This window comes from Pangasianodon hypophthalmus, chromosome 29, assembly GCF_027358585.1.
Source record: "Pangasianodon hypophthalmus isolate fPanHyp1 chromosome 29, fPanHyp1.pri, whole genome shotgun sequence".
NCBI lineage: Eukaryota > Metazoa > Chordata > Actinopteri > Siluriformes > Pangasiidae > Pangasianodon > Pangasianodon hypophthalmus.
In genome coordinates this window covers 13901641-13924711 of record NC_069738.1, presented here as the reverse complement: position 1 = coordinate 13924711, position 23071 = coordinate 13901641, and the positions used below count along the sequence as shown (strand labels likewise).

The 23071-nt window shown below is 37.9% G+C and overlaps 1 protein-coding gene across 1 annotated transcript in view; it reads right to left on the bottom strand.

Moving 5' to 3' along the window:
* Positions 1–15047: 15047 nt before the first annotated feature.
* The window catches only part of efna3a (ephrin-A3a), an 83818-nt gene continuing 75794 nt past the window's right edge, over positions 15048–23071 (bottom strand). The window contains exons 2-5 of the mRNA XM_026928319.3: positions 20103–20404; positions 18881–18946; positions 18310–18381; positions 15048–16594 (exon numbers count right to left, since the gene is read on the bottom strand). Coding sequence (XP_026784120.1) covers positions 16476–16594; positions 18310–18381; positions 18881–18946; positions 20103–20404 — 559 coding nt within the window. The 3' untranslated portion in view covers positions 15048–16475. The remainder of the gene's footprint in view (positions 16595–18309; positions 18382–18880; positions 18947–20102; positions 20405–23071) is intronic.

The window sequence follows — 23071 nt, the reverse complement described above, 5'->3', positions numbered from 1 at the left end:
CAGAGCTTCTGCTTTCACTTTTCAGTGCCAAAGTTACAGGTTGGAGCCTGTGTTCGGGTGACACAGTGGAGTTTCATTTTATTTTCCCTAAATTTCCTTATCAATAAAGTACATGTATCTGGCTATCTGAATAGCTATCTATCTATCTATCTATCTAGCTGTATATTTGTCAATGCTATACAATTTCCGAATTAGCATCCATCACTTGAGAAGATATCTGCAACTATACTGTCATACTATAGTGATCCTGAATCCTATATATATTGCAAAGATTGATACAGGACGCTCATTTGGGACCGCAATGTCATCACTACAACTGGTAAATTCTCAAATTAGTCTCCAATATCAGACTCCTCAACACTCAGAGACTGGACTGAAAACATTCACACACACAAACACACACTCAAATGAACATCACTCCATCCTCTTTGCAATTTTTGCTCATCTCCACATTCAATTTCTGCTGCTACAAATATTTATTGTATACTGTATATTATCTTTATACTCTCCACCTGGCTGCTACTCCTTATGTTTACTTTTTCAGCAACTTATATTGTCACTTTTTTGCACTACTATCATCTGATTCACTTTCTACTAGAACTGTGTACTAGTCCGCGCCGCACTTACTGTGCCGATTGTCTTGTTTTGGTAGTTTTGTACCGTCTTGTGCCGTCTGCACACGTTTGCACTGTGCACTTTATGGAAATATATGTAGTCTTCTGTAGTTCTGTGTTTGTTTTATGTAGCACCTTGATCCTGGAGGAACGTTGTTTCGTTTCACTGTGTACTAACTAGCTGTATATGGTTGAAATGACAATAAAGCCACTTGAATTTACTTGAATCAAATGTCTACATTTGTTCTACATAAATGAACTGAACTGCGTTTACACAGTTTGTTTTCATACAGCCAATATGATTTAATAGAGTCCTGGAATAAAAGCGACAAAAACTCGACACATGCTTACCCAAGCTGAGGACCAAACCAGGGACCCTAGAGCTATGAGGGGGTGATGATACTCACTACATGATCAAGCTCATTTACTGCTACTCATTTCTTCCTGTCAGTGGAAACATCCTCCCAAATATTTATAATGTAATTATGTTAATACTATGTTAATTGACCACATAATTCAAACTCATAGATTGTATATTTGTTTAAATTGCATTTAGCGTAAGCAGTGAAATCACATTTTCACGATCACCGCCTCATTGGTCCCCGGTTTGATCCTCATCTTGGGTGAGCATGCTCCGAGTTCGCTTTTATTCCAGGACTCTATCAAATCATGTTGGCTGTGTGAAAACAAACTGTGTAAACGCAACTCAGTTCATTTGCACACACTCATTTTTTTCATTGCAATTTCATAGCGAAGACTTATTTCAGGATTACACCAGCCCTGCGTTTTCCCATGACGCACACTCCAAGATGGCGGAGTCAATTAGCATATGAATGAAACATTTAAGTTCTACATTTACATTTAAGAGTTCTATTTAATATTTACATTTATAGTTAACATTTATATTTAACATTTACACTTAAAACTATTATTTCAGATTGGCCTCAGAGGGAAAAGAGTATTCAATTTTTTTACATTTTACATTTGATCAGAGGCCGATAGCCTTTTTATATCAGTAAGTGATCGTTATGTGGATGCCCTCTTCAATTCTGACCACATGTTTTCAGTAGGACTGAATTGTGGAGACTGAGATGACCATTGATTTTGCGTTCCTGCAATCATTTCTGTATTGATTTGGACGGTGACATTATCTTCTTCAAAGATCCATTTACAGTCAAGTCTTAATCTCATGGCAGAGGCAGTATACTCATGTATACTATTCTCTCTGCTGAGCCTGCTTTAATAGCTGGAAATATCAGGATGAATTGGGCAGGTCTGGAAGGTGAGAGGAGCCATAACAGTAGAAGTGTGTGAAGGTCAGTCACTGCCATCATATCAGGTGGCAGAAGTACATGTATAGCAAGACAGAGAGAGAGAGAGAGAGAGAGAGAGAGAGAACAGATTAGATATGTGCTTATCCCACATGGTTTAATGAGTATACATTGTGAGATGATGAAAGTGGAACCCCAGTAGATCTGGCTAGGAGAGCCAAAAGGTGACAGCATCGAAGCTTCCCGGTTTCCTGGGAACCCCCCAGTTCTGCATCTTTACCTGAGAGAAAAGCTGTTCAGCAAAATGCCTGACAAAACAAATAGGTTTTCAACTGTTTCATAGTCCTAAACACTAATTTGAAGGCTATTCCATAGCTGGGGGTTTGTAAGAAAAAGCTCCCTGCTGCAGTCTTCATTATTCTAGGTACTTAAAAAGGACCTGCACCTTTTGACAAAGCAGTCATGCCAGATCATAAGACACCAAAAGTTCGCTCAGGTACTGCGGGGCGAGACCACAGAATGGTTGAATGTTTGTAGGATTTAGATAGAATTATCGCTGTAACCAGCACATCGACTGATTAGATTATGCAATTGATTGAAACAGGGTCAAGGTCACAGCAAGGTTGAATGCCTGAAATAGCTTTTCTTCAAACTTCCTAGCTTCCTTCCAGTTCAAAGTACAGTATATGGTTTAGGCATCCCGAATACTTTTTTTTAAAGGGAAAAGAGGAGGTGATTTGACTGCATATCCTTTTCGCAGGTCACAAAAACTTTTTTGATGGTCACAAAAATGCCAAAAATATCCATCTATTTTCTGTACCACTTATCCTACATGGTGTCATGAGGAGCCTGGAGTCTATCCCAGGGGACTCGGGGCACAAGGCAGGGGACACCCTGGATGGAGGGTTGCAGGGCACAATTCCACACACACTCTGGACAATTTAGAGATGCCAGTCAGCCTACAATGCATGTCTTTGGACTGGGGAGGAAACCCCCAAAGCACATGGACAACATGCAAACTCCACGCAGCGGCTGGAGGCAGGAATCAAACCCCCAACCCCAGAGGTGCAAGGAAAACATACGAACCACTAATTGGCTGAGCGATTTCCCATGACTAATTTAATTAACTAATTTAATTAACCAGACTGGTGTTTTGTTGAGGTGAGAAATTATCTGAAAAGAAAAATAACAAAGCTGTAAAATATTTGTGATTTTAAAGATATAACCTGGCATTTAAAAACAGCATTTGAAAGCTTTTGGTTTGTGCTGTTGCTGAAATATTGCACAGATAAATTATATTATGACTATCATATTATGCTTTGGAATAATTCTACATATTGCTTCTTTTGCCATAAAAGCAGTGATGATACCTACATTCACTCATCTGCATCCATCTCATCTCTGCATCTCTGCATGCATATGAGAATGAGAAGTGGGGGTGCCACGAAATTATTTGCTACACCACATTGTTACAAATTTCAGTGTTGATGTGCCTATCCTTACTGCGTATGTATCATTGTCACAAACCCCTCTCAGTTCTTCCCAGAGCAGGGAGAGCTGCATGGATGTTGTGCATCTACAAGTACTTTTATTTTGACATTCAGTCACATGTCCTTGTTTTGTGCACACCTGTTTCCTATCCCTATTCATTATCTCTAGGTATAAAAAGCCTCCTCTCTTTTGTTCTTTGCAAATTTTCTAATGTCTAAGTTTGTGTTGTCTCCATTTTATGTGGGTTTTTTTGTTCATAACAGTTATCTTTTGTTGTTTTTTTTTTGCATTGTTAAATACAGTATGTTCACTCATGACTAGATCCACCGAATCCACGTGACATCACTAGTGACACAGGCTGATGAAGCTCTGCCCAAAAAATAGACTATGCCGCATGCCTCTGCCACTCTCATCTACTTCTGGGTCACTTCCTGGTTCTCCTATATAAACTGTTTATGGTCATCCATTCAATATGAAGCCTTGTGTCTTGTGTAAGTTCTGAAGCATGTTCCTTGCCATTATCGTGTATGATTTGCTCTGTTTCTTCGACCTTGCTTAGTGGATTACCCATTCTCCCTTGAGATCATCGGGGTCTCTCTACCTTCCACTGACATCCCTTACAACAACTGATACATCCACAAAGCCACCAGCATTGCGGACAACCCCTCTCACCCATCTCATGGACTCTTCACCCTCCTGTCATCTGGCAGAAGGTACAGGAGCATCCATGCCACCACCAGCAGACTCCGCAGCAGTTTTTTCTCCGCAACACCCTGCTGCCTCCCAATGCTCACCTGAACTAGTCAAACACCTAACCCAGTATGACTCAGAAACATTGCACACATGCCCAACAGCACTACCACATTGTGTCCACAATGGAGGAATATACTTTACCAGATAAAGTAAGGTTATTGTTTCTCTTGTGAACAGAAAGGACATTTCCGAACTGCATGTAAATGATACCTTTCTCCTGCACATTATTGAAGGTGATCACCACAGTTGCTTTATTGCTTGAGACAAAAAGCAAATGCTTATTGCCTGTATATCCTGAATGATGCTCAAGTCCCCTTCCATCGTTCTTCTTTGTAGGAAAAAAGATGGAGGATTGAGACCCTGTATTGATAATAGAGGTCTGATCTGAATGCTGTCATGGCGATACCCACTGATGTCCACTGCCACTAGTGCCTTCAGTGCTGGTACAGGTGCATGAAGCTAACATGTATATTCATTTAACTTGACTTAAATATAGCCTCAAATCTCATCAGGATTTGTAAAGGGGATGAATGTAAGACCACTTTTATTATGGCCTTGAGACACTATGAATACCTGGTAATGTTTTATGGTATATCTAATATTCCTTCTGTCTTACAGACTTTCATCAGCAAGGTACTTCAAGAGATGCTGAATAAATTTGTAATATTGATGACATTCTTGTATATTCCTTTTCAGAGACTGAGCATGTGGAACATCACTTGTATGTGCAGACCAGCAAGCCCTTAACAACCTTAGGAGCTGATCCCTCTGCCATTTGTCATGGAGGTAGACCCTTCAGAAAACGATATCAGTGCTAGCTTGTCACAAAGTCATGAAAATGCACCTAAACTACACTTCTGTGCATTTTTCTTCAGAAAGTTCAGGCTTGCTGAATGGAACTATGTTGTGCAAGTCAGGAATTTCTTGCAATAAAAACAGCTCTTGATGAATGGAGACATTGGTTAGATGACAGTGAACACCTCTTTCTCATTCTTACAGATCATAAAAACCTGGAATATGTCTGCAAAGACACTCAATGCATGGCAAGCCAGATGGGCCATGTTCTTTACAAGATAAAAAAAAATTCACTCTCATATACTGACCAGGATCCAAGAATGCTCTTTCTCAAATTAATACCTCCATGGACTGCATACCTCCCTAAAACATAAGGTCACATAACAATAATGGTAATCAGTGACAGATTTTCTAAGGCCTGCCATCTTCTACCTTTAGCAAAACTTACCACTACTGTGGAGACAGCAGAAACCATATTTAAGAAAGTGTTCAGATACTATGGCCTACTAGAGGACATTGTGTCTGATAGAGGGGTACTGTAATAAGGACTCAGGTCAGGTCACCTTCTCATCAGCAGGTGTTGGACTCTCTGGAGTTCTAGTGCAACCTCTGCCAGTCTCACCCACTTCCGGGTCACTTCCTTGTTTGCTGTATAAATTGCTCATGCAAATTAATTCAGTGTGAAGCCTTGTCGATACCATGTGTCTTGTGTAACCTCTGAGCCGTATACCTAGCTGTTGCTATTATGGTGTATGACTCTTGCTCTGTTTCATCAACCTTGCTTATTAGAATATACTTTATGCCTTGGTTACTGTGTTTACTTGTGTTTAGACCCTATATTGTTTACTGACACTGATATTTGGATTGTGGACTTATTGTGTGTATTCAGTTTGCACATGGATCCTCATATTTCATCTGAGTCTCCACTCTTACATAAGTGCTGTGGTATAATATACACAGAATTTTATATACTTTTAATATATACTTGGTGTGTGTTGTGTGTATGCTGATGGATGAAAAGTGTATGTTGTGATGTGTGCCTCGACTTCCCCTCCCCTCCTCCTTCCCATTTACTGGCTATTCTTGGAACATCCAAATTATAGTCTGTCAGTATGTGGCTGGGAAGTGTGGTTCTTAAATTCTACTTTTCTCCTCCCATCTGTTTTCCTCTTTCGCCATCTTCCTCTTAACCCCCTCTCTATATACATTTTTTATTGGTCATAACACTACTCATAATCCCCTTCATCACCCTCTTTTCTTGTTTTATTGTTTGCTTCCTTTTTGGCCATGTCTTAGCTGGCTATAGCACTTACGATTACTGGCCCCAGTTCATTCATGATGTTACTTTTCAGGACTTTTCCTTATACAGATTTATTTTTTAAATAATGCATATCCATCTCTCATAGCCTGCCCCCTGTATACTTTCTTTACTTTCATCCACTTCCTGTTTCTCTCTTCCCTACAATTATATCAGCAAAAGATTATGCTGCATAAATGATTAATAACATTGAGTATGATCTCAGAAGTGTGTGTGACATGGCATACTTGTACTGTATACATTGATTAACGCTTTTGTGTGTGTGTGCAGTTTAAACCAGTGAATTGTGCTGTGAGTTTTTACCCAAGAATAGACACCTTGGGCTGTATTCAGAGTTGAGTTGAGTGTGTATAGTGAGAATTCAATATCAAAATTGTGGACATCAGTATTCAGACCTCGGATCTAAAAACAGACTTGAGTGATGTTCAAAAATTACGCGAGAGTTACGCATGCAGAGTGGAACTTGCCTAAAACAGAGCCGTGTTTCAGTTCTTTGTGATTATAAACTTGAACTTAAACCCAGTTTTTCCTGTGTGATATTGGCTTGAGTGAGGAGCAGTATTAAGTACAGTGTCACTGTCTGACTAAATAGGAGGCAATGGTAGATTTTTCTATGCTCACTGCACACCTCTGAACTGCTTAAATTCCCCCATGTAAACACTGACATAAATTTTGGACTTAAATTGCATTCTCTGAATATGATGATTGTTCATGCCCAAATATGTACGACTGTTGTTTATCCTTTGTCAAATATAGCCATGGGAAAAAGAAAATACACCCTCCTTCAATTCTATGTTTTTATTTATCAGGGCCTAAATAACAATTGTGCAAGCAAATAAACCACAACAGATTGCAATAAGTAGTCATTTTTTCCAAAAAGTAAACTAACATTTAGAAACCAGGACACCAGTACAAAAAATAAGTACACTCTTCTGACATCAACAATTATTAAGAGAGAAATTAGCAGCCAGATGTTACTAATGAAATGCACAAGATTAGTTAATCATCAAGAAGTGTGACTAAGCATCTCAGGGACAACATTATCAAACAACATTTGAGTGGAAAAAGCTACATTCCTGTCAGTACAATTGGTTCATAATATAGAAAGGTGCAGGTGGAAAGTTCATGGAACCACAATTATCCCCAGACAGCACCACACAAGATTTCCCAATGTGCTCTTAGACTAATGATAAGAAAGGTAAGAGTTGATGGAAGACTTGAAAGCAGCAGGAACAACAGTTACAAAGAGCAATGAACTGTACTGCAATCATCTCTTATTCCTACACCACATGCAAACATTTGGAACAATATACTCTGGCCAAACAAAACAAAAATAGAAGTCTTTAGCAATAATTCATCTTGTCATTTTTGAGAAAAAAAGCAAGTGGTACTGGGGCATTACACATCATCGAAGGAAACATGAATGGAGCAGGACATATTAGAGGAGATGTTAATCTCATCGGCCAAGAAACTGAATCTGGGAAGAAGGTGGATGTTTCAACAAGACAATGACCTTGCTACCAAATCTTCCCAAGTATTCCTACACCTAAAATAACTAAAGTAACTACTTGAGTCATACTTGGGTTATATTAGTAACCTAAAATTGGTAACCTAAAATAACTCAAGTACGACTTGCACAGTCTAACCTCCTGACTCCAATCCCAATGAAAATTTATGGAGGATTTTGAAACTGTGACTCCATCAGAGGGACCACCATAACCTCGGGGGAACTGAAAACGATCTGCCATGAGGCATGGGCCAAAATTGAACCAGAATCCTCCAAAAAAACTAATTAATTCTTACCGTAGACTCCAAGCAGTAACTGCCAACAACAGCTTTTCAACAAAGTACTTGGTTATTTGTGGTGTCTGAATGCTTTTTTCCCTGTCAGTTTCGTTTTTTTAAACATGTTATGTATTCATAAGCAGAAACAAAGATATGCTTAAAAATGAAATGATATTTTAAAAAATGAAATGAACAAAAAATAGTCATATTTTAAGAACAAAGTCAAGAGAAGAAGTGGATAAATTTGAAAGTGAGTAAATTTGAAGTGGATATATGCACTGGAGGTGTATTAAATAACAAAAACTAAAGTGTCCAAGTACTTATTTCCCTCACTTAAACATGTATACAATTATTATTGTTAATATTAATTTTGCATAAAACATGTAATCAGTACACATGCTTCCTCTTGAGCTTGAACTAACACAGGAATGTTTATAGTGAAAAGGACTTCAGACATTCATGGATTACTCATGGGCAAGTGCAGAGGTAACTCACAGGTAATAGTGAGCTACTAATAGCCACTTTGTCAAAGAAAGGTAACTGTAATGTGTAATTATTCATTACAATCACAATGATCTCTATTTAATTTCCACTCTCTATGGTCTTGTATATTTTCATTTTCAAATCGCACTAGTATTTATTTGTTTGCCTAATACATGGGAAGATTTGTTAGCAAGGTCAGTGGACTTTCATAATGTGTATAAACAAATCCAGACTCCAGAATTAATGCTCAATCATTTATCTTAAACCTATTCATTTGAAGTGGCAACAATAATTCTGGAGCTGACTGTAAATGTCAGGGCATTTATTAGCTGCCAGTTGCCTAGTGTGTCTATTTGATGAAAAGCATTTAGCTCAGAACCTCACATATTTGTGGGATTTGAAAATAATTTAAATGTGAATTAATGAACTCTGTCTGACTCACTCACACATAAATACATACATACATACATACATACATAACAACATCTTTTTTTTATTTATAAAATAAATGTGTATAAATATAGCCATGCTCTGAACTGGAATATAGTATGTGCTTAAGCAGGACAGCCTTCTGATCCACCGTTACAAACTAATGATTGCTTTATTGCAAGCATTTAATGCTTCGCTGTTCTGTAACAGGAAAATCTGCTGATCCATTGCTGCCCTTAAGTATCAGGATTACACAGTGCTGAGTGTGAGCAGATTCTTAATTTGTGTGTGTGTGTGTGTGTGTGTGTATGGTTATAAGGGTGTGGGTGAATGTTGGGTGCGGTTGTTTTTGTGCATTCACCCCAGCTGTTGAATGCATTGCAGATGTAGCAGTAAGAAAAAAAAACCTGACTATTAGCTGCAAAACATAGTGAAGGGAGTATAGAAAACAGAGAGCTAGGAAGAGGCAGAAAAAACATTAAGGGTCATTAACACAGGAAATGAAAGCAATTAAATTATTAAAGCTGCAAGCAGCACTTTTGGGGGCCAAGCACCCAGACTTGGTGAGCCACACGTTCACAGACACACTGCAATTGCTGCCTAAGCATCATAGGAAAGCAGAGCCATAACATTAGGCAAAGGGCTTCAAGAGTGATTTGTAGTTTCACTCATGATGTGCATCTAGGAAAGGTCTAGATGAACAAATGAGCAGCAGGGTGGCATTGCTGCAGCATTGTTTAGACAGGTGACAAGATGATGTGAGCCAAATTTGGTGAAGATTGGACAAAATTTGGAGGAGGAGTAGCAAAAATGGCAGTTAGATTTAGGCATTTTTAGTATGTTATTGTTACTTTTGACCAGTGTGTGGCACTGGCATGAAATTTGTTGCATAGCCTCAGCTCATGGTCTTGACAATGCCTAGTGCAAAGTTTTGTGTCAGTGCGCAAAGTGGTTGTTGAGATACAGCCTCAATTCCTGTTTGGCAGCTTCGCTGTCAGATTCTTTGGCCCATTACGTTGGAATATTCAAAATTCTTTTGATAACTTTTGTGAGGCTCTGAAAATGTGCCAAATTTGGTGATGATTGGACAAAAATTTGTAGTGGCAAAAAAACAGGTTTTAACAAAATCCAAGATGGTTGACAGGAAGTACACTTGAATTTCAGATGTTGGTGTGCGTTGATTTCTGCATACTCCAGGGAAAATGAACTGTGAATTTATCACAAACTCTTCAAATGAGATAAGGAAAAAAATGAAAGCTGTTGACAACACGACTTTGACAAAACTTGGGTATATTCAAGGCATGGTCCTGAAGATACTTATCAAGTTTCATGATGATACATAGATGCATTGCTGAGATACACCCTCACATCCTGTTTTTTTGCATTTCCCAGCGCATTACAGGAGAACCGGTTTGAATATCAAAATTCCTTTGATAATTTTTGTTCAGACAGGTCTCAAGATGATGTGAGCCAAATGTGGTGAAGGTTAGACAAAATAACAAAAAGTTATTGTAACTTTTGACCGGTAGGCAGCACTGGCACAAAATTTGTTGCATAGCCTCAGCTCATGGTCCTGAAGATGCCTACCAAGTTTTGTATCAGTGTGCAAAGTTGTTGCTGAGATACAGCCTCACTTCCTGTTTGGTGGCTTCGCCATCAGATTCGTTGGATTCGTAGCCTTCGGTCATGGTCTTGACAATGCCTACCAAGTCTATGGGCTGCCATAGACATCCTAGCCAGAAGAAGAAGAAGAAAACATACTTCCAGTATGATAATGCACCATGTCACAAAGCACAATCATCTCAAACTAGTTGCATGAAAATGACAATGAGTATATACAGATACAGACACTGCGTTACACAAATTATATCAACAACTAGCTATTTGCTCAGCTCCAGGACATGCTTGTGGCAGCACAGTCAGCACCTCACATTTCTACATCAGTTCATACTTCGTCTGAACTGGGGATGTGCAAGATTTTCTTTTATTATTCCCACTTGATTTATACCACACTAGTAGAAAAGCTGTAATTTTATCTAATTAAATTTTTTTTTATTATACTCATAACCTACATGTGGGCAGGATGTAAAGCCTACACTACAGTTTCTTATTTTTATTAGACATTCTGGTTTGTTGCGTGGGTGTGCAGATGACAGCATGTATAATATATGCATATAATGTATGGCCAAAGGTATGTGGACACCTGACCAACATCCCATTCCACAACTACAGGCATTAATGGCTGTGGGGATTTGCCCATTGAGCCACAAGAATTTGTGCACTGATGTTGGTGAGGAGGTCTGGGGTTCAGTCGGTGTTCCAGTTCATCCCAAAGGTGTTCAGTGGGGTTGAGGTCAGGGCTCTGTGCAGGACACTCGAGTTCTTCCACTCCAACCTTCACACACCATGTCTTCATGGAGCTCGCTTTGTGCACAGGAGCATTGTCATGCTGGAACAGGTTTGAGCCTCTTAGTTTCAGTGAAGGGAAATTGTAATGCTACAGCACACAAAGACATTCTATACAATTGAGTGCTTTATAGTTTGTGGCAACAGTTTGGGGAAGAAACACATATGGGTGTGATGGTCAGGTGTCCACAAACTTTTGGCCATATAGTATATATAAAGTGTAAATTATGCAATTAAAATTTTTTTTTGCAAGCAATTATAGTTTTCTTTTTAAAACCACATTTGGATAACAATTTAGTATTACATCTGGTCCACCGCATAGTGTATTTTCATCCCTTAAACAGTATTTACATTTAAGAAAGCTGTACATTAAGGGTACGCTTGGCTTTTTCAACTTCACGCTATATTTAGTCCCGAGTTTTGCTTGTAAAGGCTAATGATTTTCTTTTTTCTCCTCCTTGCCTGTCAAGTAGTGGGGCCAAGAAATCCACAGAGCCTTTGCAGGGCCCCACATTAGAGTTACAGAAACAGCCCAGGAGGAAGCAGGAGCTTCACACTTAATGCATGCTCAGACGTCCCTGACATTTTCCCATTCATTTTCACTGAAGTGAAGAGTCCATTGTTGTGGCGTTTTCTGTCTTGTCTTAGGGCCAAAAAAAACCTTTACTGACCAGCGACTGTTTGCTTTCAGAATGCTCGCGTTTATCAAAGTGCGGAGGAATATTCACTTTTATTACTTATTCATTTACTTTTGTTGGATGTTTTTATTTTCTTTTTTGAAGTTTCCTTTCCAAGAGGACTGCTATCAAAGATGTCCATCTAACCTTATTAATAATAAATAATTTAGCACCTAAACGTACATGCGCATACACTCAACATAGACACTGTGTTTTTATCAGGACTATCAGTGTAAGCTCAGACACTCCGGATAAATGTATGTAAATGGGTTTAAGTGCACAGAGCAAAAGCCTATTCTACCAAATGGTATCAAAGATGTCCCTGTTTGTTTGACTTTAGCAATAATTAATAAATTAACATGTAAACGTAGGCATTGTGATTGATTAGTATAACCTAATATTTACCTAAAGGGTGACATAAAGCATGTACATAAGATGTGTCAGAGATGTCACAACAATCTGCAGTATATTTTGTGCTGCTGGACATTAGCACAACACAATTTTCAGCATTTAATACATAATATTGTATCAGTATATATACATGGAAAATACGTTGTAGCTTCTAAACCTGTTGCATTACATGCTGTAAACATGCATGTGTTTCAGATACATTATGGTGCCCTCTGTGGGTCAAATAGTAAAGCGTTTTGCTGTCAGAGCTAGACCTGCTAGAGTTCCCACTTCACTCTAATCACAGTATGCACCTTTTTAAACCACCACATGCTCCTATAACACCTAATAATCTGTTCTCTCTCATCAGTAAAGGTTATGTACACTCCCGCTGCTCGATCTGATCCTGAACCACTGCTGCTCTGGCTCCTCTCGCCCTACAGACCTGACATTACCTGGATACTGTGGACTACAAGCTGCTGCTGTGATCCTGTTCATCTGATGACTCCCATCATTACGGTCACTTGGGATCACTTTTGTGTCTTGCTGAGGTTTCTTCCTCATGTCGTCTCAGGAAGTTGTCATCTCTGACTTCTTATTTAGGTATCTACAGTACTGTGCAAAACTCTTAAGCGCATACAAAGATACGCTGTAAAGCAAAGATGCCTTCAGAAATAATGAAATGAAACATTTCTACATAAAATACTAAATACCTAAATACACAAAATACTATAAAGAGCAGTAAACAGTAATAAACTAAACAAAGGGTGATGACCCATTGCTTTTTAAAAAAAATAAATTAGTAGTCTCAGGTGCAGTGTGTGCAGTTTTATGAGCTGTAAGTGTTACTGAGCATCTTGCAGAAACAGTTCTTCTGGAGACTTTGACTGTCGACTCGCTTCTTATTTTTTTGCAGCAAAACCCAGCAGCCTTCATAATGTTTTTTGTCTGAAAACTGGTCTCTTATGTAATATACTGCTTTTTTTACTGACATACAAACATTTTTCTGTATCATTACATTTTATGTTGGGAAAAAAATATTTGGAAATCTAAAATGTTTTTTACTGGCCCAATAATGAGATTTAATGGTTTATATGTGCACATCTGCAAACTGAAGGTGTATTCTTGCACGCAGTGCTCCCGGGATAGGCTCTGGCTTAACCACGTCCCTGACCAAAGATAAAGCATTGAAGATGAATGAATGAATGAATGAATGACACACACATGGACTTCAATAGTTGCAGGTGCAGCTCATTATCGCCTGTCACTGTGATTCTCTGTGACACAATGTGGAAGTGGGTGATAAAGAGAAGCGAGACCGGCGTTCAGGCCAGTGTTGTTGGGCCGGTAATGGTGTTTGCATGATAATCAAGATGGTCAGGATCATTCCCTGTCTGCCAGTCATGTTTCGATCTAATTAATTTGCTCTAATAATATAATATTTATGAAAGAGGATTTCAGTGGCTAGCACTCTCTATCTCTCACATATAAACACACGTCCACAAACTGTAAACACAACAGCTTAGTGTGTATTTATAGTAATTTGAACTCCTTCCCAAGTGCAGTAACACTGGTTTGCTCTGAACTGCAACTGGTCAGTTCACGTGTCTCTGAGCAAATTTATCACCGGTATTTTCTCACTAGACCAGTTCGTCCTGTAGTGACGCGTTCTTGATTTCTATTTCTGACACCCTACCAGAAACTGCACCCCCTAAATTTTATGTACGTTTCTGGCTAACTCAATTTTCTAATTTAACTCTAGTTTGTGTTGTGACTAGTACTAGCATTAGGTCATACCCAAAAACTACAATAAATTCTATCCTTGAACAAAAAACCCACATTTGATCACAACTGTAAAATCCTACAGAAGGGCTAATTAAAACTGCTATTTTGCAGTTAGCACAGTCAGGTGATAATATCTTTGCATTCCTTCAAAATAATTTTCTGCTAGAAAACTGAGCATGCACAGCAAATGCTAGCTTTCTTCTAATTTCTTCACTGCAAGAAGAGTTTTCATCCTGTTTAATGCACAGTAAAGTGTTTGAGGCGTATACGTAATTTTATGTAATTCATATAAAATGCTCTTTTATGCTTCTCCCCATTTGAGGTTTCCAAATAATGACTGCAGTCAAGTTTAAGGTACAACGGTTTATTGTTGGTTTTATTTTTATTGTCATTCATGAAATCTTGACATGTTTTAGTCATTCTACTCATAAGTAAACATGACTGGCACTATTGTTTCCAACAATAAATACTGTCAGTATCATCCCCACAAAACTGCCCCAGTGTCTCACACACTTGCATATTGAAAAGTTACAAATGTGTACCTAAACAAATATGAAAATCCTAAAATGCACACACTCACTTGCAACATTCCCCATAAAATGTACACTCGTAACACACATACACGTAATTAAATACATTCTTGCCAAGCTCTTAAACTTGTATATAAGAATAATAGTGCAGCAATATGAATAAATGACCGCTTTTCAAACTGAACTGTTCCCCAATCCTGACACTTGCCCTAAATGTACAAACAGTATCAAAGAATATATATATATATATATATATATATATATATATATATATATATATATATATATATATATATATATATAATCAGACTAGGTGAAGTTTCACAATGATTATCTGAAGTAGCTGGCACACGTCTATGCATGTCACCTGGGGGAAAAATGATACACATATACCAAAATAATAATAATAATAATTTAATGTCATAAATTCCCTTTGGGAGAAACACTGAAAAAACAACCTTTCACAGACTTTCCAACAGTTCTCTCTGTTGCTGACTACAGCCTGAGTAGATGAGTACAGAATCTCATCCTACTAAATTTTTGGATCTTTTGAATCTTGCTTTCTGATCCGCTGTATTATTGATCCTCATGAGAAGTCAGTCGCGTTCCACTCACCTAATAAATAAATACTGTAGATCAATAAATAAAGCACCAATGCCACACAAAGCTATTACTAAATGTAAACTGTACAGTAAAGCATATTTCCAAACTGCAATTATTTAATATAAAATGGTGATCTGCAGTTTACAACTCACGTCCTTTTACAAAATGGTCGCTATGCTAAACAGTGACACACCTTCTCAGGCACGGTATGTTTAGTACATTATACAGGGTTATTCCCTGGGTGGTAAAACATTACAGGAAATCACCTGCAAAGAAGTTCATTTATTTAGCAATAAGTATCATTTGCTTCACCTTCATTGTAAAGACCTTATGTGAAGTATAACTTGTAAGATCAGGTAGAAAGAGAATGCAGACATTGGAGCATTGTGGTCACAGGTGGGAATATAATTTAACATTAGCTCAGGATGCTGAGCCAAGATCAGTATGTCAGACTTTAGCCTTTAACCTGAAATGGTCAAGAATGTCATCATTACTGAAGTTAGCTTAGTATCTGATGACCATCTTCACACTGTGTTGCTAATCAATATTTTCAATTTTAGCAAATACATGAGCAAGCAGAATTCTTCTTGTTCCATTGAGTTCCATTGCACTCTAAACACAATTTGCTGAAAGTAACAAAAATGGTGAGTCTAAGTCTCGTAAGTCTTGCACCTTGACTCTAACAGCTGGATGCAATCCTGTAGAGGATCTATTTGGTCTTTATCACCAACCTGGTAATTGATGCATCCAGTAGTTTCGCAGTTGCAGTATGTTCTTGAGACAAGCTCACACTGTCCAACAATGTCCACTTTACAGAATGTATAAGCAGTGTGAGATGCACAGAGCCTACTATAATCCAGATGTAGTTGTCTGTATAATTAGATGAGAAATGCTTCAATATTCCATTCAAGGTCTTCATCCTTTATATCCTAAGGAGAAGATAATAGCTGATGTTCCATCAAAAAGGCAAGTTCACATTTCAACATTCAGATATTCAATCATCCATCCAGTTGAGGGCATTTTTGGATCATTCACTTTGTCCAGCCCTCGGTCCCAAAGGCCACTGTTTGGGTGTAATAGATCTAATGCTATATTTCCCTATTAGTTCTACTAGTAGGTTTGAAAAGTCACAAGGGAGACAGTGGCTAGGAGATGAGAAGGGCACCCAGGAGCAACATCGCAATGGTCATCAACAGACGATCTCGAGAGGGACTGCTACCGCTGACGCTCTTCTCCAGTTTGGGAATGTTACGGTTAAACTCATCTAATCCAGGGAGAAAGGGAAAACAATCAGAGACAACTAATAACAACTCACAACTTTACATATCAGATGCATGTAATTTTAAAGAATTATTTGTAAATTAAGCTTATCTTTCATAGATCCTTTCAGCATAAATTTGTACTACAGAAAATCAGCAAGGCATACTTCTAACTTATGGTGATATTTAAGTAGAGTTACACGCACATAGTGAGGATTTAATACCAAAACTGAGCACATTGTTATTCAGACCTTAAACCTAACTACAGACTTAAGCACTATTCAGAGTTGCAGCAGAGTTGTGTTGTACATGGATTAGAGTTTGCCTAAAACAGAGACGTGTCTCAGTTTCACGCTGTCTCACTTACATTCTGACCTTGGACTTAATGCGGAAATGAAGCAGTAATCAAGAGAAGCGGGGAGACTTCAGGCCAGTGTTGTTGTGCCGGTATCAGCTCAAGTGAGAAGCAGTATTATGTCCAGCACCACTGTCTGATAATTTGGTGCAACGACAATATGTCACGCTTTTGGGCTTTAAATACCTTAAAAAATATGGAATACCATTTGAGGCCAATATTAACTACATAAATACGACACTAATAATTAATTAATAAATAGTATTGTCCCTTTAAAGTCCACAAAAAGGTTTTTTTCACACAGAACATGGGAGGAGACAGCATCTTAACCAAAGACGGTGGTTATCTCAAGCAAATGTTTTATAGATAAAATTATGAACAACACTTAATTAAAGTGAGCTGTTAGCATAAGCTTGCTCAGCTTATTGTTTAAACCTTCGACACCTTTTCTTTACAGGAGAGCACATCAAATTAACAAAAACCTTAGCATTACTTTGATTTGTCAAATTAATAAAATACAGATTAAAAGCATGATAAAAAGCCTACATCTTGCACACACATTACAATTTCATGACCTTGATGTAGTGGCCACATAGCCATTACATTCTGCCTTTTTTTATGACATTGTAAATATCAGTTGTTTAAAATGATGTCATCTGTGTTTACTTCAAGGTCAACTGATGGGGAGTAAGTTGGTTGGAGGATAGAAAATTGACAAGCTCACCAAAATTATATAAGCATATAATTATATAAGGGTCATACATGGATATGTAAAGGTAGTTTCCAAGCATAGTTAATACACACACACACACACACACACACACAAAGAAAACCCTCTAAAATGCTTTTGACGCCCAGGGAAATTGTGTCCTATCTTTGTTGATGTGCAGTGCCATGTGCACTCAGACACAGAGCCTCTCAATGCCTTCCCAGAATCCCAGGCATTATGCCACGGTGCATACCTGGAGGCAAAGAGCCTTTTAATGCAGTCTCTGTGTGAAATTAAGGCTTGTGTGTGTCATGTGGATGCTTTACGCTTTGCAGAAGCCAAACTTACAAACAGTAATCATCTCCTCCTCTCAGGTGAAGCAAAAATGTTTTTTTTGTAGAAAGATGTTGTGTATTGGGTGCGAGAGCGAAAGCTTTATAAACGTGTTTGTGAAACTGGTCGCTAGTATAATCTAAAATAAATGCAGATCATTATTGGACAGCTACCATGGAAAATGCTGATGGACCGTAGTGCTTCACATAAATATGTATACAATGTATAATGCAACATCAAAATGCATTATTAACATGCATAGTGTTATGGAATTCCAAAATGTGCTGAAGTGTGTGTGTGTGTGTGTGTGTGTATACACTCACCAATGTTGTGTATTTTAGGTCTGGCTGTGTACTCAGGAGGGTTTTGGTCTGCATCATCACCTGCATGCGAAACTGCAGAAGAATGAACACCAGCTAAAATGTCAACTCAACCAATCCAGGTCACTGTTGTAAATCCGCATCGCCTCTCATATGATAAATGCAGGGTTTGCCAGCTCCAGCCCCTGGGAGATGCAGCAGTGGGGCGTTTTTTTTTTCTGCGCCAGCATCCCTGATTCTATTTTAACACTGACTTTAAAATTATTGAGGCTCCCTTGGAGAGAATGACAGCACTGAGTGTCTAATGAGGTTGTAGAGGGATCCTGGACCCTCCCCAATGCAGAACATTTCAAACTCCTTTGTATTCTTAGGTTTGTGCATGTGGTAAGGCAAGGAGTTTCTCCAATCATTTGAATGGCAACTATTCAAAACAGTATGTAAAGTGTTTTTTTATGTCATGTGGCAGTAATTCTGGAATTAACATGCATATTAAACCATAAGATCAAGGTTGTTATCCAACATACATGTATATATGTGTGAGTGTGTTTGTATGTGAAAAATCAATGGAACTCACGTGTAGAACAGCACACAAATACCCTCAGTCTTAAACAGCTGTGGCCATGGTGATGGGTGGGTGTGGCTGCAAAATACACACACAATAGTACATCTCCTGTCACTTACTGAGCTGTCGAATTACATTAGATAGATTAAAACAGTATATTTCATCCTCTGCATTCATATTAGGCTTTTAAAAGAGTGCTTATTTTGTAAAACATGAGCTGCTGGTGCACCAAGGAAGATGTGATGCAGCAAGAGGACAGGGAGGAAAAAGGTCCCAGAGCATATAGACACAACAGTGTACTTCATGTAATACAGTAGTGTAGAGTGCCATCACAGACCTAGGGCTAATAGCATAGGGATGATGGCCACAGTACAAGATATTACAACCATTACATTTCAGTGATGCTGTGGAAGGACTAGAGGAGTCTACTGCACATTTTCCTTTGTGATAAATTTCACAATATGCGTTCAAACACACAACAAATATTTTGCTCAGAACACTGGGTCTTACAAAAGTGCATAACATTTAAACAAAATAACACTAATTTTCCAAATTACTCCACAATTCAGGCATCTGGTAATCATGGAAATGAGCCGATTATATTCTGCAAGGGAGGCGACACATAAAAAAAAAAAAAATCATTCATTAAGACTTTAAATGTGAGAGGTGATCCATGCTGACAACGGTGACAGCAGACAAAGATTTAAAACATTTAAATGACATAATAAAAAGACATTCATAACAACAAGTTTAGCCAATAGAACAGTGAGTTATTTAATCAGCAATTATTTTCCCAAATGATGACTCTTTTCCTACTGTAAACTTATAATTCTTTACAATTCTTTATAATTCTTTACTGTAATACTGTGTTTCCATGTTTTTTCCATGTTTTTCCAGTGGATTAAGTTACAAATGTGGACATAGGCAGTGCATGAAATCTTTAAATGCAATTTTCTCCTTTTTTACTTTTGGGGGTAACCAGATGCTAAAATGCTATAACTTTTGTTCATAACGATATTTAGTAGAAAATATCAAAATTCGAATGTGACTATGTTGTTTTTGCAGGCCACCAAGCACTGTGTATGTGTACTGTAGAACCAAATGTATTTCTTTGTGTGTATATATACAGTATATATAAATAAATACTTATAAACTGTAGGTAGTTGTCAATTGCATATTACAATTACATAGCTACAGATAAATGCATTGGTTTATATTAGCTAATAATGCTTACATATGTAATAATACTCGTGGCCCACGTTGAACTCGTAGCCGAGCGAGAAGGCACTGTAGCGTTGAAACTTCTCAGAGAATTTGATTGGTCCGTGTGGTGCGTGTGGGCGATTGCACTCCCAACGTTTGAAGCCCGTCTGCGGGTCACAGTTGCGATAGCCACGGTAGCTAACCATGTAAAGTACATACTGCTCAGCCACACCACGCTCTAGCACCCCCCGATGGCTTGTGTTGTAGTGCGGGCAGTAGATGTCCAGGTAGTCATTGACGTTGACCTGCACAGTGTAGCCCTCTCTCCGTAAACTGCATATGAAGAGAGAAAGAGATAAGAGGATATTTTTAAGGCAAGACAGTAGCAGTAATCACCTACAGAGGTACTCACTTAATTAACAAGAACATTCTAGCAGGCAGAGAGAAAAAAATACCCCACAAAAACCGCCACAAAAAATCTTTGGGGATAGCATGGTTCCAGTGGTTTTTACTCATTTTTAAATAATTGCAGAAATGTTTGGATTTTCAACCACCTGGGTGTATAAATTTAGTTTATACAATTGAAACAAAATGAACATGTCTGGTCTGGAGCCCATGCCAGATGTGGCACATAAATATGAAGCTGTCATAAATAAACTGTCTACAGCTGTGTTGAAGGATATTTACTGTTGATCCACTGACTTATTTATAATTCTAAATAGTTTTATAACATTATGTTATTCTGGTGGGTGTTAAGCTGCAATCACATTGAATTTTCACTTTGTTATTTTTTATTTGTTTGATTGGCTGTTTCAACAATTACCAAATATATGCTTGATTTGTATATTTTAAAATTTGCTCTTGCAAAATCCTTACTGGTCAATGTCCCTAGAGTCAGTGAGCATTACTCAAAATGTAACAGGGCCCCCTAACTATCGCAGGCACACCCTTGATTTAATACTGACATTTGGCACTGATATAGAAAACACAGAAAGCATAGTTTCTGAGGATTATTTCTGAAAAACAGATCACTATCTCTTTTGTTCAAACCGTGTCTCTGCAATAATATTAAGCATTAAGTGTCCTATAATGTCAGCTACAGTAACTGGCTTTACTGAAAGTCTCCCAGATTTATCAGCCTTGAACAGCATTTTGACCTCACAAAACTCGATCAAGTGACGTCTTTTCATTATATTCTACTCTGTATATTTATATTCTTCTTCTGCACATGGCAGGAACGGCTTTAGAGAGAACTACAAAAAACTACAGAAAGGCTATTATTGCTACTTGATCAACTCACTTCACTCTAATCAAAGACAACGAAACATTTATAAAAATCAACAGTCTGTAGCAGTGATTACCATCACATCACATATTTAATGACGAAATATAAAATATTAGGTCTGAATATGCACCTATACTCAGTTAATCTGATACCTACTTGTATAGCGAACAGTATAATCAGATTAGCAGCAGAGGAGCAGGAAGTCCAAACCAGGCTTGTATGATATTGATTTTCCCTGTTCACGATTTTCCATTTTAACCCAAAGCATTTCCACCATTTCAGATTTAGGGAGCCTAGGGGAGGGTGTAATAATACTACCAGCTGTGCAGTCAGGAACTGCAAGCCAGCAGCAACAATCATGGAAACTCAGCTGGATGGTCAATTTTTAAGTAATTCTGCAGTAATGTGCAATAAACCTAAAATATATACTTAAAAGATACGATCGGTTTACAAATTGGTTGTCTAATGTCCACATGGCTGACATTGTCACTGCTCTGCTGCTGCTCAAAGTGCTTGAATGCATCTGAAACAAGAGCACCAGTAATATAATCACTTTCTAATTATCATCACCATTAAAATTATTTGCAAAGTGTTAGACCTGACACTTTGTTGTAGGCCTATTTAATCTTGTCAGTTTCATCCTTTTTTCCTCTGTTTTTGACCATATTCTAAATTGCCTAAATGTTTGGTGTCTGTTTTCTCATGTCCTGTTTTATTGAGGAGAAAAGACTGCTCTTCTGCCGTACTCCAGTGTTATCGCGGAACTCCTACACAAAATTTGTAAAGGCTGGAAGGTTTGATAATATAATATTTTCGGAGTAAACATCACTGGGTGTTGTGACAGTGTAATATCATGTAGGGATGATAAAATCATTGCATCATTCACAGAAGCCTACATACACTATTCATTCCCTTATTCATTCAAATACTGTAGTCATCACAGTACTAAGACAGCGCTGGATAAAGTAGTAAATGACATTACTGACATCTGATCATGGCTTCATCTTTTTTTTATTCATGGTTTTTATTATATAATCTTCATGAGGCTTTTTATACCACAACATTTTTAGATAGACTAAACTATCTGGTGAATTAACTGTGCATACACAATGTATGTTATAGGATCACTGCATACGCTGCCACTATGTACAGTTATAGTTATGCTGATAACTCTGTGCTACAGACAAAGTAGATGCTAAACAACAGTTTGTGACCTTAGTATTATAAGGTTCTATCTGGGTTAAGTCACAAATGTAATGTTTAATATAAGCAATGTGTGAAAGAACATCAGAACCTGGATGCTAAGTAATTACACCAACTGAAGTCTGACAAAATGCAAGTGTTTTTACTTGTGTTAGAGGCTGTTAGAAAAAAAAAAATGCTGCACAAAAGTGTTGCTTCTAGTATAAAATTAGTAAACAGAACAACTATTCAGGTGTGAAATATAAACCGGATGATGACATTAAACATGAAATCTCACATAACTAATGGAATTGATGAAATGTTAAAAAATATATATATATAATATCAGGTTCAAATTGACTCACATCACAGATTAGCCAATATAAACATTAATGTCCTAATGCAGGGGTCCTAAAGTTGCGACCCCATGTGGGGCCACTTGATTTACAAATGGGGCTGTGAGAGAAACTCACAATCTCATCTTTTGTTTAATTAATTTATTTCACAAATTAATATTATAAATATCACTCTAA